This window comes from Pelodiscus sinensis, chromosome 2 (assembly GCF_049634645.1).
Source record: "Pelodiscus sinensis isolate JC-2024 chromosome 2, ASM4963464v1, whole genome shotgun sequence".
Classification (NCBI taxonomy): Eukaryota; Metazoa; Chordata; order Testudines; family Trionychidae; genus Pelodiscus; species Pelodiscus sinensis.
This window is the reverse complement of record NC_134712.1, coordinates 82,636,322-82,651,365: the sequence shown is the minus strand read 5'-3', so window position 1 is coordinate 82,651,365 and position 15,044 is coordinate 82,636,322. Positions and strand designations below refer to the sequence as shown.

General features: G+C 40.6%; 1 protein-coding gene across 14 annotated transcripts in view; it reads left to right on the top strand.

Annotated features, from left to right (window-relative positions):
* EPB41L3 (erythrocyte membrane protein band 4.1 like 3) overlaps positions 1-15,044 on the top strand; it is a 207,961-nt gene that overhangs the window by 159,747 nt on the left and 33,170 nt on the right. For all 14 annotated transcript variants that reach the window (XM_075920939.1, XM_075920937.1, XM_075920938.1 and 11 more), the window contains exons 10-11: positions 8,377-8,474; positions 11,127-11,302. In XM_075920939.1, coding sequence (XP_075777054.1) covers positions 8,377-8,474; positions 11,127-11,302 — 274 coding nt within the window. The remainder of the gene's footprint in view (positions 1-8,376; positions 8,475-11,126; positions 11,303-15,044) is intronic.

The window sequence follows — 15,044 nt, the reverse complement described above, 5'->3', positions numbered from 1 at the left end:
AAAGCCCTTTTCCAGAGGATCTTATTCCTACTTTTTTTCTAAAAGCCGGAAAAAAGCGGCGGACATTTTTATTTAAATGCCGCGGGGGATATTTAAATCCCCCGCGGATTTCCCTATTACGATCTCAAAAATTACCATGCCCCTTCCGGAAAAGGGGCCAGTGTAGACGTAGCCTGAGTGTTTTACAGATATCTTTGACTATTAAATCAATGGAATCAAATATCTAGCCATCCGTAATATTGGCACTGAATAAGAATATTATCTGTTTCAGATCTACAGCACTTGATCTTCCAACACGTTTGAAAGTGTTATGAACTCTTGTATAAAGAGTGCCCTCTGGTGGTTGAATTGGCTGCATAGCGTCCATCATAAACTTTCAAAGACCTGCCCTTCTTATTCAAATCTGATGGTATTTGATCCTATAGAGATAGACGAGCCAAACATTTTCCACTCTCATTTACTAACTCTAGTTCCTTTCCTATATACCTCCCCAATCCTAATGATCTCTGAAACCCTACCTGTGGCTTAACAACTGAGTAGAAGAAGCAGTGAGAGATAAAAAAGCATCATTTAAAAAGTGGCAGTTAAATCCTAGTGAGGAAAATAAAAAGGATGATAAACTCTGGAAAATTAAGTATAAAAATATAATTAGGAAGGCCAAAAAAGAATTTGAATAGCAGCTAACGAAAAACTCAAAAAATAATTGCAATTTTTTTAAGTACATCAGAAGCAGGAAGCCTGCTACACAGCCAGTAGGGCCACTGGACGATCAAGATGCTAAAGGAGCACGCAAGGATGAGAAGGTCATTGTAGAGAAACTAAATAAATTCTTTGCATCAGTCTTCACTGTTGAGGACATGATGGAAATTTCCAAATCTGAGCCATTCTTTTTAGGTGACAAATCTGAAGAACTGTCCCAGACCGAGGTGTCAATAGAGGAGGTTTTGGAACAAATTGATAAAGTAATAAGTCACCAGGACTAGGTGGTATTCACCCAAGAGTTCTAAAAACTAAAACATGAAATTGTGGAACTACTAACTGTGGTTTGTAACCTATTCTTTAAATCATCTTCTGTACAAAATGACTGGAGGATAGCTAACATGACACCAGTTTTTAAACTGGGGTATAGAGGTGATCCTGACAATTACAGTCTGATAAGTTTAACTTCAGAAGCAGAAAAATTGGTTGATTGAAACTATAGTGAAGAACAGAATTGTCCAACACACAGGTGAACATAATTTGTTGGGAAAGAGCCAACATGGCTTTTGTAAAGGAAAACCATGCCTCAACAATCTCCTAGAGTTCTTTCAATTGGTCAACAAGCGTGTGGACGAAGGGGATTCAGTGGATACAGTGTACTTAGATTTCCAGAAAGCACTTGACAAGGTCCCTTGCCAAAGGCTCTAAAGCAAAGTAAGCTGTCTTCGGATAAGAGGGAAGGTCCTCTCATGGACTAATAACTGATTAAAATATAGGAAACAAAGGGTAAGAATAAATGATCAGTTTTCAGAATGGAGAGAGGTAGCTTGTAGTGTCCCCCCAGGAGACTGTACTAGAACCAATCCTATGCAACATATTCATGAATGATTTGGAGAAAGGGATAAACTGTGAGGTGGCAAAATTGGTGGATGACACAAAACTGTTCCAGATAGTTAAGTCCAAAGCAGATTATGAAGTGCTTCGAAAGGATCTTGCAAAATTAGGTGACCGGGCAACAAAATGGCAGAAAAAATTTAGTGTTGATAAATGCAAAATAATGCATATTGGAAAACAATCCCAACTATACACACAAAATGATGGGTACTAAAGTAGCTATTATAACTCAAGAGAGTGGTCTTGGAGTCATTGTGGAGAGTTCTTTGAAAACAACCACTCAGTTCAGTGCAGCAGCAAAAAAAGACAGCAAACAGAATGTTGATTATTATTAAGAAAGGGATAGAGATTAAGATAAACATTATTTTATTGCCTCTATATAAATCCATGGTATGCCCACATCTTGAATACTGTATTCAGATGTGATCATCTCAGAAAAGATAACTTGTCATTGGAAAAAGTTCGGAAAAGGGCAAGAGAAATTATTAGGGATATGGAACAGTTGCCATATGCCATAAGAGATTAATATGACTGGGACGTTTCAACTTGGAAAAGAGACAACAAAGAGGGTATGTGATCAGTGTTCCCTCTAAGATTTTCCATCCATGAGCGGAGTAAGTTTCGTTAGATGCACTAGTATTGAGATCATGTGTGCCCACCAGTACTAACAAATTGTACGTGTGTGTGTGTGTGTGTGTGTGTGTGTGTGTGTGTGTGTGTGTATTTATATATATATAAAGCTATTTAAAATGTTATAAAAAGAGAAAATACTAAAACGAGATAATTAACAAGGTACATGACTATTTAATATGAAATCAAATAAAAAGAAAATACTGCAAAATTTTCAGTAGCAATTTGGTATCTTCCATGTATCTGTTCCTTTGAGACATAAAACAAAATTGTTAATCTTCATATAGCAAACAAAATATTTTATTATTAGTATCTATACATGAAATGAAATAGTTGTTACACTTTATGCCTGAAATTAAAGATTATGTTATTTAATGGGCTCATTTCTACACACTTTTTGTGCACGTATTTGCTACCTATTATGTAGGAAACAGAGTTTGTTTTTTTAAATATTTCCGTTGTTTACATATCACACATCTTTCATTCTTCAAAGCTGGTGTAATTCAGCTCTGTGAAAAGATTGAGGAATGAAATCCTTCTGTATATTTTATTTATTTATGTTGATTTCTGCACCTAAGCAGTGTCTGAGTAACATAGGTGGACAGCAAGCTTCAGGATTGTAGAACCAAGGGTATGTCTACAATACAAAGTTAATTCGAACTAACAGCCGTTAGTTCTAATTAACTTTCATAGCGTCTATACATGCAACCGCTTAATTCGAACTAGGTAAACCTCATTCTACAAGGACTAATGCCTAGCTCTAATTAAGGGCTGTGTAGCCACTTAATTCGAATGAGTTGGAGGCTAGCCCTTCCCAGCTTGCCCTGGTGGCCACTCTGGGACAAACCAGGGAAACTCTTCATCCCTCCTGGCCCTGGTGCCCTTAAAGGGGCACGGTCTGGCTACGGTGCTTGTGCCAGTTGCAAGCCTGCAAGCAGCAAGCCAGCAGACCCTGCACCTGGCACGGCATGAGCCAGCCACCTGCTGCCACCCAGCCCTCCGCCTCTTCCCAGGACCAGGCTGGCGGCTCCCAGGAGCCTGCCCGGCGCCGTAAGAGGCAGGCGCCTGCCTAGTCTTGTGCGGAGATCGTGGACCTCATCAAGGTTTGGGGGAGGCCTCCAACGTCCACGACCTCCGCACTAGGCACAGGAATGCGGCCGTCTAGGGCAGGATAGCTGCCAGCCTGGCCACCAAAGGCCACATGCGAACCCAGGAGCAGGTTTGCATGAAAATCAAGTTGCTCCAGTGAAACCACCGACCCTAAGCCCTGAGCTTAGAACATAAGAATGGTCGTACTGGGTCAGACCAAAAGTCCATCTCGCCCAGTAGCCTGTCTGCCGACAGTGGCCAACACCAGATACCCTGGAGGGGATGGACCGAAGACAATGACCAAGTGATTTGCCTCATGCCATCCATCTCCAGCCTTCCACAAACAGAGGCCAGGGACACCATTCCTACCCCCTAACTAATCGCACTCCATGGATCCAACCTCCATGAATTTAGCTAACTTCTCTTTAAATTCTGTTATAGTTCTAGCCTTCACAGCCTCCTGTGGCAAGGAGTTCCACAGGTTGACTATGCGCTGTGTGAAGAAGAACTTTCGCTTATTCATTTTAAACCTGCTGTCCATTCATTTCATTTGGTGTCCTCTAGTCCTTCTATTATGGGAACTAATGAAGAACTTTTCTTTATTCATCCTCTCCACACCAATCATGATTTTATAGACCTCTATCATATCCCTCCTCAGACTCCTCTTTTCTAAGCTGAAAAGTCCCAGTCTCTTTAGCCTCTCTTCATATGGGACCTGTTCCAAACCCCTAATCGTTGTAGTTGCCCTTTTCTAAACCCTTTCCAAGGCCAAAACATCGTTTTTGAGGTGAGGACACCACATCTATACACAGTACTGAAGATATGGCGTACCGTAGTTTTATACTTCCCCCTCCTCCTTCTTCCCCTGGCTTTCCCCTTCCAGCTCCCTCCACCCAGGTTTCCACCTTCCCTCTCCCACCCTTTCTCTTCCCCTCTCCCGTCCCCTTTTCCCAGTCTCCCCAGAGGTTAATCCCGCCCCCCTCCCAGTTTTGTTAAAGAGAGTTTCTATTTTTGAACACGTGTCCTTTATTTTTTACATCAGGAAGGGGGGATAGGAAGGGTAAGTGGAAGGAGGTGAGGGAGGAATGGGGTGAGCCCCCGATGGGGAGGACTGGTGTGGCTCTGCGGGCTTCTCGGGGCGGAAGCTCTCCTGCAGGGCCTCCTGGATATTGACAGCCCCCTGCTTGATCCCCCCCCCCCTCCAGATGGCAGCCTGCGGCAAGTGCAGCCAGGCTGATGGCCGAGTGCTGTGATTTGCCGAGTGTGGGCACTCAGGGCACTCCAAGACAGGACTGCTTTGCTGTCCATCATCGAGTTAGACAAACAAGCAGGCAAACCCTGAGAACTGTCTGTCCCTTTAAGCACAGTCCTCGGCTAGCCTGAGGCAGCAGCTCCACGCTCTAAGTCCTAACCTGATGCCCTGCCGGCACTGGTTCCGGCCAGCCTTAACTTCGGTTCAGGGTCCACTCAATGTGGACATGCTATTTCGAATTGGCAAAACGCTAATTCGAATTAGTTTTTAGGTCGAGATGCACTAATTCGTATTAGCGTAGTTCAAATTAACTAATTTGAATTGTTAGTTTGAATTAGTGCTGTACTGTAGACATACCCCAAGTTAGCACAGAGTCGTTCTCAGATGTGGATTGCTCTCTCTTTTGGGTGCTTCCTGCCTTGTACTCTGAACTGGAGCCAAGCAGGTGGAGTTCACTGGAGAGAAAAGGGGAGCTGGCAGAGGAGCCTTTTTTAAAAGCAGCCCCCCAAAAATGTGGCTGCTGCCAGAGAGAGGGAAGGGTGTGGGGGCAGGAGACACAGAGCTGCTAACTGCTGAGGCTTTTTTTTTTTTTTAAAGCAGCCTAGTAAAAAAAATGTTGTTTCCTCCAGAGAGAGGGGAGGGGACAGGGGGGACAGAGCTGCCTGGCTGGCTGCCGAGGCTTTTTTTAAAACAGTTTCCACTCTTCCCCACCTAGGGTTGCCAGGTGATTTAACCAAAAATACCGAACACCTCTCTTCCTGCCCCCCCCCCCCCCCCAAAAAAAAAACACCGGGGAAGAAATTCTGTTGAGGAACAAAAAAAGGGGAGGGGAGAGACCAAAGTGTTGAGCAAAAAAAAAAGGACTCCGAGAGTTTAAGCATAAAATTTTTTTTGACCCTAACAGGCTGCCAGCGGCTGCCTGCCATATTGCCTCCCTGTGCTGGACCGGACAGCTCCTCCGTGGAACCCAGTAAGCACCTGGGAGTTTCACCTCCTGGCCAGGAAAAAATCAGGACATTTTCGGTGTCTGGTATTTTCTGAATTTTTTTACCGGACAGGAGGCGAAAATACTGGACACCTGGCAATCCTATCCCCACCTCATTCCCCCCACCAAGCCCACCAGCTTACCTTTTTCCACTTCCAGATGCAGAGTCAGGAGCACTCTTGAAGAAGTACCTCATTAGTGCAGGTGCTGTGTGGCTCTGCTAATGAGGTGGTTGGGTCTTCTTTCTGCACAGCTGTGCAAGTGCGCAGCCTACAGGGAACTATGGATATGACAGAGCTCTATAAAATCATGACTGGTGTGGAGAAAGTGAATAAAAAAGAGTTGTTTACTCCTTCCCAGAACACAAGAACTGGACTCATCGGTTAACCTTTACAGTTATACACAAGTGCCCCCCCTACACCCTGCACTGCTGCCTCTGTATCAGAGCCAGTAGTGCAGGGCGGCAGGGGAGAGCCGGTATGTGTGGAGAATTGGCTTTGGTAGCAGTGTGGAGGGGACAAGTGGCTTAAAACCTGCCTACCCATGTGCACTGGCTCCCATGGAGCTGCTCTCTCTCTTCCCCTCCTCCGATGTGTAACCACTGAAAATTTCAGTGGTTACACATTTACAAAAAACCAACAACACATTTTTAACATCCCTAGGGGTCACCAACTGAAATTAATAGCTAGCAGATGTAAAACAAAGAAAAGAAATTAGTTTTTCACACAATGCACAGTCAACTTATGGAATTCCTTGCCGGAGGAGGTTGTGAAGGACAAGACATTAACAGGGCTCAAAAAAGATAAAGTTCATGGAGGATAGAGCCATCAATGGCTATTAGCCACGATGGACAAGGATGTGTCTCTAGCATCTGTCAGAAGCTGGGAACGGATGATAGGGGATGTATCACTTGATGATTACCTGTTCTGTTCATTCCCTCTGGAGCACATGGCATTGGCCACTGTTAGAAGACAGAATTCTGGGCTAGACAGACCTTTGGTCTGACCCAGTATGGCCATTCTTATGTTTTTACATTAAGATAGTCCCCGGGTATTCTTTCTCACCTAGGTTACTGTCAGAAAATGCAAATGTTTTCTCACTCCAGTTAAGTTATTAATACTAGAGTGACAAATAATTGAGAGGCACCAACCACACTATTCTTTCTCCAAAATCTTCCAAGCCTTTCCTTAAAAGATTCTGCTCTGTGCTACAGTGCATTGAGCAATCATCTTCATCAACGCACTCTCATTCCTCATTTGGATACCTAGCAAACTATTCTATCATCTCCCCACATCCCCTCTCCCCCAACTGGAATTTCAATGCAGAAATCAGGAGACTCTGTGAATGTGTATTTGTACAGATATTCAGGTAGGTACATGAAGTCATAGGTCGAGAAAATGAATATGAAACTCTATCTGGACAAACTGGAGAAATGTTCTGAATGAAATTCAATAAAGACAAATGCAAAGTACTACACTTAGGAAGGAACAATCATCTGCACACACACAAAACGGGAAATGATTGTCTAGGAAGAGTATTAAGGAAAGACATCTGGGGGCATAGTGGACCACAAGCTAAATATGAGTCAACAGTGTAACAATGTCGCTAAAAAAAAAAGTGAACATCATTCTGGGATGTATTAGCAGAAATGCTGTAAGCAGGACACAAGAAGTAATTTTTTTTATCTACTCTGTGTTGATCAGGTCTCTCTTGAGTATTGTGTCTCATTCTGCACTCCACATATTGGGAAAGATGTGGACAGTTTGGAGAAAGTCCAAAAAAAAGCAACAAAATTGATTAAAGATCTATAAAACATGACTTATGAGGAAAGATTGGAAAGATTGGGTTTGTTTAGTCTGGAGAAGTGAAGACTGAAGAAGAACATGAGGAAAACTTCCAAACTGTCAGCATAGTTAACCACCTGATAAATTGCCTTGGGGGAGGGTGTGGAATCTCTACTATTGGAGATTTTTAAGAGCAGGTTAGAGAGACCGTCTAGACCAGGGGTTTTCAAACTCTGGGTCTCAGCTTGTGAGGTTAAGCCACTATCTGGCTGCGAGATGCTTTGTTTACCTGCACCTCCAGTGATATGTATCACTGTTGCTGGCCAATGAGAGTGGCAGGAAGTGGTGTAGACCAGGATGCCACTTCCTGAAGCTCACGTTGACCAGAAATGGTAATCTGCAGAGCACGAGAGTTGTGATCCTCTGTACCTGCGGAGGCGCAAGTAAACAAAGCATCTCATAGCCAGCTAGTGGCTTGCCTCCACAAGCTGTGGCCCAAAGTTTGAAAACCCCTGATCTAGATAATACTTAGTCTTGCCATGACTGTAAGGGACTGGACTAGATGACTTCTTGATGTCCCTTCTAGTCCTACCATTCTATTATTAGACCATATGTCTTAACAGCAATAGACTCAAGTAGCTCAATGTGTTTAGCTTAACAAAAAGAAGGTTAAGGGGTGGCTTGATTATAAATACTCAGGGTTCAAATATTTGATAATGGGAATCTTCAGACTAATAGAGAAAGGAATGCCTGGAAATGAGACTAGACAAATTTAGATTTGGAAATAAGGTGAAAAATGTTAACACAGAAGATAATTATCCAATGCAACAACTTGTCAGGGGCTGTGGTAGCAATTTTTTCATCAAGGTTAGATGTTTTCGTAAAAGAGGAATTTTGTGATTCTTCTGTTTCAAACAGGAATTAATTCAGGGAAGTTCTGTGGCATGTTAGGAGATGAGGTTATGTGATGATCCTTTCTGGTTTTCAAAACTATGTAAATCTATAACTACTCAATGTTTTCTTTTCTTTTTTTTTCTACCTAGTTTGAGCAGTTTGAAAGCACTATTGGATTTAAGTTGCCAAATCATCGTGCTGCAAAGCGTTTATGGAAAGTATGTGTTGAACATCACACATTTTTCAGGTATGTGGCGTTTCCTTTGTAAAGGCTTAGAATAAAGCCTTTGTAAAGGCTTAGAATAAAGTGTGTGTGTGGGCGCACCCCCCCCCCCACCACCACCACACACACACACACACATGAAGCTAACAGGCCAAATGGCATGGAATCAAATTATTGCCTTTCTGGTCGCTGTTCTGGAACTGTAGTCAGAAAGATTGCTATTCCCAAAGTGTTTGTAATATTTCACCAAAATTATTCCAATTGTCACTGCTAGATATTGGACCTTCAAATATCACTTGATTTTGATTGCCAATTTGATATTTTTCATTTAATATTCACAATGATGTTATCAGCTAACCTTTGTCTAACACCTATAGTTAATGGGCTAATTGGAAATTTATCCCATCTTTTTTTTTACCCATTCTCTTTCACACACACTGCTTGTGTGGCAATTGAAAAAAATGGTAGACTTGAATAAAAGTGAAAAAATGAGATTTTGGTTAAATTAAATATGAATTTAAATCAATCCTATGATTATTGGGATACATCTATAGATGTTTGAATCAACTTATTGTATCCATCCCACAATTTTCATTATTTAATGTGTCTTAGGCATCTGAAGGATTTAGCATCTGTGAAGATACCACAAGCCTTTTGTCCAAATACCTGAGACAATTTGGTAGAGTTAGACAAACACACTAGCTGGATGCTTTTATTCAGTAATGGGATATTTAGTAATATTTATATACGAGAGTGGGATTTTCAAAGGTATCAAATGCATCTAGTTCCCATTGAAAATCATCCAATTCTATTTGGTGATCTTGAAAAATCCCACCTTAAATTAACATGTTTGTATTTTAAGGTATAACACCATTGAAATGAATGGAGCATTTCTGAGAGTTGTTGCTTCAGACTGTCTGCAGACACAGGCAGATATTACTGCAATGGTTAGCAGGGTAGATGATTTAAATCAAAGTGATTTAAATCACTGATTTTAATAATGATTTAAATGAACAAGCAGGAAACCTTAATTTAAATGATGGATTTTAATTAGGCTTTGAGTATGTGTACTTTTTAGTTTTTTCCTAAAGAAAGACTGATTCTCAGGGGTAGGTGAACATTAAAAGAAGATCCATTTGTTTATAGATAGATAGAGAGATATTGATATATAGATATCCCCTTTATATTAAATTTGGTACTTCTCTTTCACCAGGAAGATATTTTATATCTATATAGATTTATTTAAGCAATTATATAACTTATATTACCCAGGTTGTTAATTTTCTACATATTTATTACATTAGAAAATGATGAATGAAGGATTTATCTACTATATGGTTAATTTTCTGCTTGTGGCTTGTGTCACACTATTTGAATGAAATTCAAATGCAAGTAAAATGCACAAAAACAGCATTTTGATTTATTTTTATTAAATCGTGTTAAATGTTCTCAATACATGAGAAATAAAGTTTATCAAAACATGTTTTGTGTTTAAAACTAAGGAAATGTTATCCATAATTAGCAAATTGAGTGTTTCTGATCACCATGGCCTTCAAGATTTTAGAAACCTTCAAGATCTTAGAAACCTTACCCTTTCATACACAGTTGTTATTCATAGACTGCAAGAGGAAAACAAGCCTTCCTGGTCTGTCAACTCCCAAATGGTTTTCTAGCTTTGAATGAACTAAACATTGAACTGAACTACTGGAATAAATTCAAAGAATATATTCTCTCTCAACCTGCTGCTGTCACAAGCTGGTTTAGCCCTTCAGGGAACTCTGGTACTTGTCGTCTAGCAGTGATTTCCACCAGATTAGTGGATTGACTTTCTTTATGACTTGGCAACAAATATATACTGTTTAAATTGAATATTAAAGAAAAAAATTATATTAAACGAATTGATTATATTCCAGTAAGTTTAGACTTTAATGTAGGTTGAGTTTCTAATTCCATTTTAAATTGGTTTGTTGTTTAAAAATTTCATTTTAAATTTAAAAAAATCAGATTATTTTATTTTTAAGTCATCAGTTTTTTATTTACTCCACTGAGCACGTTTGGTTCATATTTGGAAAGTTTTCTTTCTAATCATAAGAAGTAAAACTATAACACCCCTTGCCACATACATACCAAAGGAAAGACTAGTTTTAGCAGTATGACTCCACGGTAGGAAGGGCACAGAGCCAATTCCAGTAACCATGTAATGGCAGAATTTTAATACCTGTATGCATGTAGGATCTTGTGTACATTTGAAATCTGGCCTTACTGCAGGGGTCTATGGCCAGTGTCCAGTGCAGCTGTACCAACAAAAACCGCAAATGTAAGCAAGGGCCATCTCCTGGTTTCAAGCAGTGTAAATGACCGTTCCTATGAACATAGACTTTTTGTTTCTCTTTTTGGTGATTAGAAAAAAAACAGTGCTGAGGGGCATCTCTTTATTTTAACAAAAGCCGTGATTTGCTCATCTAATAACATGATTTCCCCATGAAGACTTTTTGAGTACCACTGGCAAAGTAATTCTGCAATGTAATATTGAGGGCGTGCTTTATGTTTCCTCTATACAGAGGTTCACAGAAAACAGATTAAGATAGATACAGACACACAATATTTTGCTTTTTTTATCCAGAAAATAAATTCTTTGTGTTTGGAATAATATTTGTACTGTCCTCTGTGTTTTAGGCTGTTGTTGCCAGAGGCCCCACCAAAGAAATTCCTTACACTGGGTTCCAAATTTCGGTACAGTGGAAGAACACAAGCCCAAACCAGACGAGCCAGTGCACTAATAGACCGTCCTGCACCTTACTTTGAGCGTTCTTCTAGCAAACGTTACACTATGTCTCGCAGCTTAGATGGGGGTAAGATCCTCTTAATTGTCTTCCTCAGAGTTTTGTCACAAATTATAACCCTAAAGGAAAGTGCTAGAGCATAGATATAAATTTCTTGTGTTCTCATGTCCCTTCAGCTTCTGCTGAATGAGATCTGTAAGTATATTCATGATGACTCTTTGTTATAAGTAGGTATCCTTTTAATAAATATTAGTCGGTCTCCTGCTTTTAGTAAGTTTGCATAGTCTGTAGCTTAAGACTTATGTGGCAAGAGAACAAAAAAATGCTGTATACTGGTCCATCTGGATGGATTGTAAAAGGTTTTGATTCTGAACAGATATTATTTGATGTTAAACAGTCACACCACCAAGCATCTCTCTCCAGTTAAGCAAGCAAAGTGAGATTTATCAAAGGCTCCCTTGAAGTTGCCAAGTCACCAAGATTTTCAAAGGCTCTTAAGTCACCAGGTCCCACTGACTTTCAAAAGAAGTTGTTCTCCTCTGTTACTTGGGGCCTTTGAACATATCCTCCACAGTCAGCTATCTGCAGTCAAGTCTGGACCAGGAAGTTAATGGGCTACTTCTTTTCTTGAATTGAAGGGTTAGCCAGTTCCCCCTTGCATGCAAGCACAGATTGTTCTCTGGAACCAATGTCTATCTGTTGGTTGCTGATGTATAAGGAGCACAATGTACTGTATGATGAGCCAAAACATAGAAATAACTCCCTGTTGACTTCTGCTCCATGCTGCTGATTTCAGTTATGAGGAATCTCGTCAGGCATTCCCAGTAGCAACCTGCATAGGCCAGCTCCCCTCTTATCGCCTCCTGGCTCCCAGCTGCATACATGGACCTTACCATTCACCTTGCTATCCAAACAGGATGAGATAGAGTTTCAACTTTCCAGTGCTTTCTGTTGTGTTCCTGATTCCCCCTGTCCTCAGAGAACAAGAATCTTTTGCACTGAGACCTCCCTTTCTAGGTTGCAGGAGGAAAAGAGATGATTGCAAGAGAGAGCAAAGATCCCCTTTGCTCCATCTGCTTTTTAATTATAGAATCATGGAACACTAGAGCTGGAAGAGACCTCCACAGGTCATCTTGTCCAGTCCCCTGCCCTCACAGCAGGACCAAGCACCGTCTAGACCATCTCTGACAAGTGTATGTCTAACCTGCTCTTAAGTATCTCCAGAGATGGAGATTCTACAACCTCCCTCGGCAATTTATTCCAGTGTTTAACCACCCTGACAGTTAGGAAGTTTCTCCTACTGTCCAACCTAAACCTCCATTGCTGCAGTTTAAGCCCATCGCTTCTTGTCCTACCCTCGGAGGCCGAGGAGAACAATTTATCTCCCTCCCTCCTCCTTGTAACACCCTTTTAGATACTTGAAAACTGCGTTCATATTCCCTCTCGGTCTTCCCTTTTCTAAACTAAACAAGCCCAGTTATTTCATTCTTCCCTCCTAGCTCACGTTCTCTAGACCGTTAATCATTCTTGTTGCTCTTTTCTGGACCCTCTCAAATTTCTCCATATCTTTCTTGAAATGTGGTGCCCAGAACTGGACACAATACTCGAATCGAGGCCTAATCAGTGCAGAGTAGAGCGGAAGAATGACCTCTCATGTCTTGCTCACAGCACTCCTGTTAATGCATCCCAGACTTATGTTTGCTTTTTTTGCAACAGTGTCACACTGTTGACTCAAATTTAGCATGTGGTCCCCTAGGACACCTGAATTCCTTTCTGCACTACTCCTTCCTAGACAGTTGCTTCCCATTCTGTATGTGAAACTGATTGTTCCATCCTAAGTGGAGTACTTTGCGTTTGTCCTTATTAAACTTCATCCTGTTTACCTCAGACCATTTCTCCAGATCATTTTGACATATTGACCCTATCCTCCAAAGCAGTTGCAACCCTTCCCAGCTTGGAAACTGCAAACTTAATAAGCATACTCTATATGCCAATATCTAAAACGTTGATGAAGATATTGAACAGAACCAATCTCGAAACAGACCCCTGCGGAACCCCACCTGTTATGCCCGTCCAGCATGATTTTGAACCATTAATAATTACTCTCTGAGAACAGTTATCCAGCCAGTTATGCACCCACCTTATAGTAGCCCCATGTAAGTTGTATTTGCCTAGTTTATTGATAAAAAGATTATGAGAGACCATATCAAATGCCTTACTAATGTTTAGGTATACCACATCCACTGCTTCTCCCTTATCCACAAAGCTTTATATCATAGGATAACAAGTCATCAGATTGGTTTGACATGATTTGTTCTTTACAAATCCATGCTGGCTGTCACCTATCACCTTATTTTCTTCCAGCTGTTTGCAGATGAATTCCTTTATTAATTGCTCCATTATCTTTCTTGTCACAGAAGTTAAACTGACTGGTCTGTAGTTTCCTGGGTTGTTCTTATTTCACTATATTTGCCCTTTTCCAGTCTTCTGGAATCTCTCCTGTCTTCCATGATTTTTCAAAGATGATAAATAAGGCTCAGATACCTCTTCTATCAGCTCCTTGAGTACTCTAGGATTCATTTCATTAGGCCCTGGTGACTTGTAGACATCTAACTTTTCTGAGTAATTTTTAACTTATTTTTTTATTTTATCTTCTAAACCTACCCCATTTCCACTAGCATTCACTATATTAAGCATTCCTTCACCATCAGACTTCTTGGTGAAGACCGAAACAAAGAAGTCATTAAGCACCTCTACCATTGACTAAACTGCCAATCTACTCCAAGAAGGGGAAGAACACATTTCCTAGTGTTTGATGACCATGAAAGGCACCCAGCCTAGTGTGCCTCTTCCCTTCAAGATACATTGTACTTGTACTTGCCGGGATAAGTGATTAATATGTGAAGTGGGTACAGTTAAGATGGGAGTATGAAAGAGTGTGAGAGAGCTGAGTATGTGTACAGAGGTGGACCTTGAGAATGGGGAGGGGAATAGTTAAGGCTGAGGAACAGAAATATGTAAAATGGAAAACTGTTACATTAAAATACAACTATTGTCAGCTTTTACATAGATGAAAACTCAGTCTTTTCCACCTTGGAATGTTACCCATCCTCCCAGTGATGACTTTTATCCTTGACACATAGAGACTCATCTGAAGAACATTTCAGAGTATAGGAGGCACTAAACTGCATGTACAGTAATTAAAAAAAAACTTTGGAGGCTATATCCCTGGAAACACTTAATGTATTGCATTCCTCAGCCACATCACTGCAAAGTACTTTTGAGGGCTGTTCAGAAGTGTTTGCATGGGGCTGCTGGTATCTGCAAACCAGCCTTCAAAGTCTTCTCCAGGTTTTAGCTGAATTGCTGGTTTAGTAGGAAGGATGTAATTCAATTTTATGCATGGAAATAACATAATATCATAGAAATTCACAGGTGAATCATTTCTCTGCAGTGAGTAACACACAGCATTTGTTTCTTATTTCCTGTCTGGCATAGTTGCTTACCATGTTATGATGTATAGCTTTTTACATAACCTAATTCAGATTATGTACTATCAAGGATAATATGGCATAGGTTAATATTACTTCCTCCTCCTTTTTCTTTCTCTGTAGCTCATGGAAATCAAGGTTCTGCTTCTCCTTTAGGTTAAAGCAGCATGCTCTTCAGAAATCTAAACTACTTGGTCAGTTTTTAGTACTGTACTGTTTCACCCCATATACATAACTGGTTTTTTATTTTATTTTTTGTGAAGTCTTTTAAGAAGCTTTATTTGAAATGACCTCATTTTAAAAAAACAAGTGATGACAAA